We start from the raw sequence: 3093 nt of genomic DNA, 5'->3' as shown, positions 1-3093 counted from the left end.
AACATAGATTACTTTAAGTAGGTAGAATAAGGGACTGCAGATAATTATATATTAGGAGGTTACTTATTTGTGATGGTGGACAAGCAAGGCATAACAATAAGAAGGATAAAGGAGAAAGACAAACTGAAGATTAATAAGGATCTATAGAAATATGTTGGAAGAGGACAATGTAGGAGAACCTCTAAAAGAAACAAGGATGGAAATGATACGCCTAGGATCTATTAATGCAGAATATTTTAGGTTTAAGAGTTTGAGAGAAAAGCAAGAGCAGATAGATGCTTCTTAATGATTTCAACTAAAAATTTGATTTCAAAAAGTGTTGTTAATGATCTATTGTTGATCAGATATAAGATCCAACCTTACAGGTTTGGCTTTAAGGCCTACCGGTATGCACAAGCCCTTTTTATGGCTGTTCTACTGTGCATGGAGTTCAAAGGGCACTGTATGACACAGGGGCACTATTTAAAAGCCATTTGGCAATATACTTTTAGAAATAAATAAAAGTCTGGTTTACCGTAAAATTATTATGGTTAACCAGAAGGCTATATTGAATACAATAACAACCGCAGGAAGAATGATACCACGGTACAAGTGTAGGACTTTCATCGGGGTCGACTTTGCGGAGTCTGACACGATGACCACAGCTCCACCTGCAGGCCTTACAAACAGTGGCTTATTCTGAGATGCAAAATCGGTCTTTATTTCCTCTTTAGCAAAAATATGAATGTGAATGTTGATGAACAAAATGATAATTACAAAGAAGAACCAGATGTCTATAAGTTTGATGATCATCGACGAAGGTATGGATTGCATCAGCGTCAAACGCAGCAAGTAGAAGATGAGGAGCGTGCTGATGGACATGATAAGCCTCTCCAGGAAGGCTTCCCATCGGATAAACAATGACGCCCAGCTGGCAGCTAGCAGTAGCAGTGACGGAATGAAAAGGCCGAGAACCATTCCACCACCGTAGCAGTGAAGCTCGAATTCGATTCTCAAGAGGCCGCCTCCTGACTCGGGACTGTATCTTGTAGACTCCACGGAAAAAAATGCCAGTTCCTGCATGCCAGTGAAAGCCACGTCTTGGTTGCTCACGGAGATTTCTACAAAGCCTTCGTAAGTCGGCTGGAGAAGCAGGTCAATGCTGCACGTTTGGATATTGAAGGGGAAGGAGAGGAAGGAGAAAGGGCAAGCAAAGCTAGCCATATAATCCTGCGTTATCGTAAGCGGATTGTTTGCTCCTGGGTACACGAGATCTGCAAAGAAAGTCAATATTCTCTTGAACATGAAGCTTTTCCTACACAACTCTGTCTACATATACATGGACTCTCCCTTTTATTCCACTAAGGATATGAAATACGAACATGCCTTTAGATATAGTCATATATGTGCAGAATCACATACCTGTTTATCCTTATTTCTATTAATTCATCTATCAATCTACGTTTCAATCTGTTTAAAACGAGTGTTGAGTATGAGTGAGGAATGAGTAATTGCGTGGGAAAATGATTTAGAGTGGAAATGAGTGTGTGTGTGTGTGTGTGTGTGTGTGTGTGTGTGTGTGTGTGTGTGTGTGTGTGTGTGTGTGTGTGTGTGTGTGTGTGTGTGTGTGTGTGTGTGTGTGTGTGTGTGTGTGTGTGTGTGTGTGTTGTTGTGTGTGTGTGTGTGTGTGTGTGTGTGTGTGTGTGTGTGTGTGTGTGTGTGTGTGTGTGTGTGTGTCCCCTAGATGAAATATATTCATAACAATAACCCACCCATTTTCACTGCATTGTAATGCGGTAGCTGTGGACTGGTGGCTGTCGACACTTGGATGGTTTCCTGAAGGAGGTTCACCTGGCCGGAGCGCAGGTTGAGGAACCTGTATCTGGGCAACCAGATCTTGTCAGAGTCCTCGTGAGTCAGCATCACGACCTTCCTTGTGTTCTCGAGATGGGTGAAGGTCAGCCGAGAGTCCGTCCACTTGAGCTGCACCTGGAAGTCCACCGTCACTGCCATGTTGACGGTGTCGACGGCGGTGATGCGCATGAGCGTGACCCGCGGCACGAGGCGCAATGGGGCGCTGTCCATGGGTCCCGGAGGGGGAAGGTGCCGCCGGTATGCCTCCCCCTCCACCACCACGCCGCAGTCATCCTCATCACTGCCGTCGCTGCAATCCTTGCGCAAGTTGCAGCGGTACCGGTGATCTATGCAATGGCCAGAGCGGCACATGAAGTGGTGATGCGTGCAGGCGGAGAGGCTGAGCAGAAGAGAGCCTCCCTCGTGAGTCCCACAGAGGAGGCTCCTCACCTGCCATATCCGCGCCCCGAGAGGATACTCTTCCAGGTCAGAGGGTGCGTAGGAGGCCAGAGTTCGGTTACTGGTAGTTTTCAGCTGCCACTGAGCGGACTTGGTGTCCCACAGTATCAGCAGATCGTAATATCCACGAAATAATGGTCTTCCACTGTAATATCCTTCCACACGGAATCGAGTTTCGTGGTCATTTTCGAAGCAGAGCCCACGAAGGTGAAGGAAATCTGCGGGGTTCAACTCACACGCACCGCATTTCTTCAGGTCACATTTGGCGTCGCCCCAAGTGCCGTCCGGGAAGAGCGCCGCGCAGTTTTCAACGGTGCCCCCATATGGAAATGGCGCCACAAAATTATGATAACTAATAATATCTCCGGAGTTGAGATTGGTCCAGACGCCTTCACTCTTTGCGTCCGTGACGCCCAGCCACAGCTTCCAGGGAGTGCTACTGCAAGCGGACATGAAGGGTACGAGCGCGGTCCTAAGACGACTGTTGTCTTCACTTGAGTTAGGGACAGTCATGGTAGCATTGAGAAGGTGGCACTGCGTCAACGAACTCGGCACACTCCGCTTTTCAGGCAACACGAGGTAATGTGGGCTCGTCCTAAGGAGGAAAAATGTTACACGGAGAGGAGAGGAGTTTGTCAGTTGTAGAAGATAAGTCATTTCCATTAGAGACGTTTGTCAGTTATTTAGAACATTTAATAGTAATATTTTCTTATGAACCTTTAAAAGTAATCATTTCACTCCTAATATCTATTTCTTTCCCATTAGCTAAATCATATTTTACTAATGATAACCCAAAGTGGT

General features: G+C 46.1%; 1 protein-coding gene across 1 annotated transcript in view; it reads right to left on the bottom strand.

The window, feature by feature from the left end:
* Positions 1–370: 370 nt before the first annotated feature.
* Positions 371–3093, bottom strand: part of LOC122253323 (uncharacterized) — a 24685-nt gene continuing 21962 nt past the window's right edge. The window contains exons 7-8 of the mRNA XM_043016346.2: positions 1752–2887; positions 371–1253 (exon numbers count right to left, since the gene is read on the bottom strand). Coding sequence (XP_042872280.2) covers positions 511–1253; positions 1752–2887 — 1879 coding nt within the window. The 3' untranslated portion in view covers positions 371–510. The remainder of the gene's footprint in view (positions 1254–1751; positions 2888–3093) is intronic.

This window comes from Penaeus japonicus, unplaced genomic scaffold (assembly GCF_977035675.1).
Source record: "Penaeus japonicus unplaced genomic scaffold, GWHDUDI00000001_assembly GWHDUDI00000008, whole genome shotgun sequence".
Classification (NCBI taxonomy): Eukaryota; Metazoa; Arthropoda; class Malacostraca; order Decapoda; family Penaeidae; genus Penaeus; species Penaeus japonicus.
Note: the sequence above shows the minus strand (reverse complement) of the source record. Positions and strands in the feature narration are given on the sequence as shown.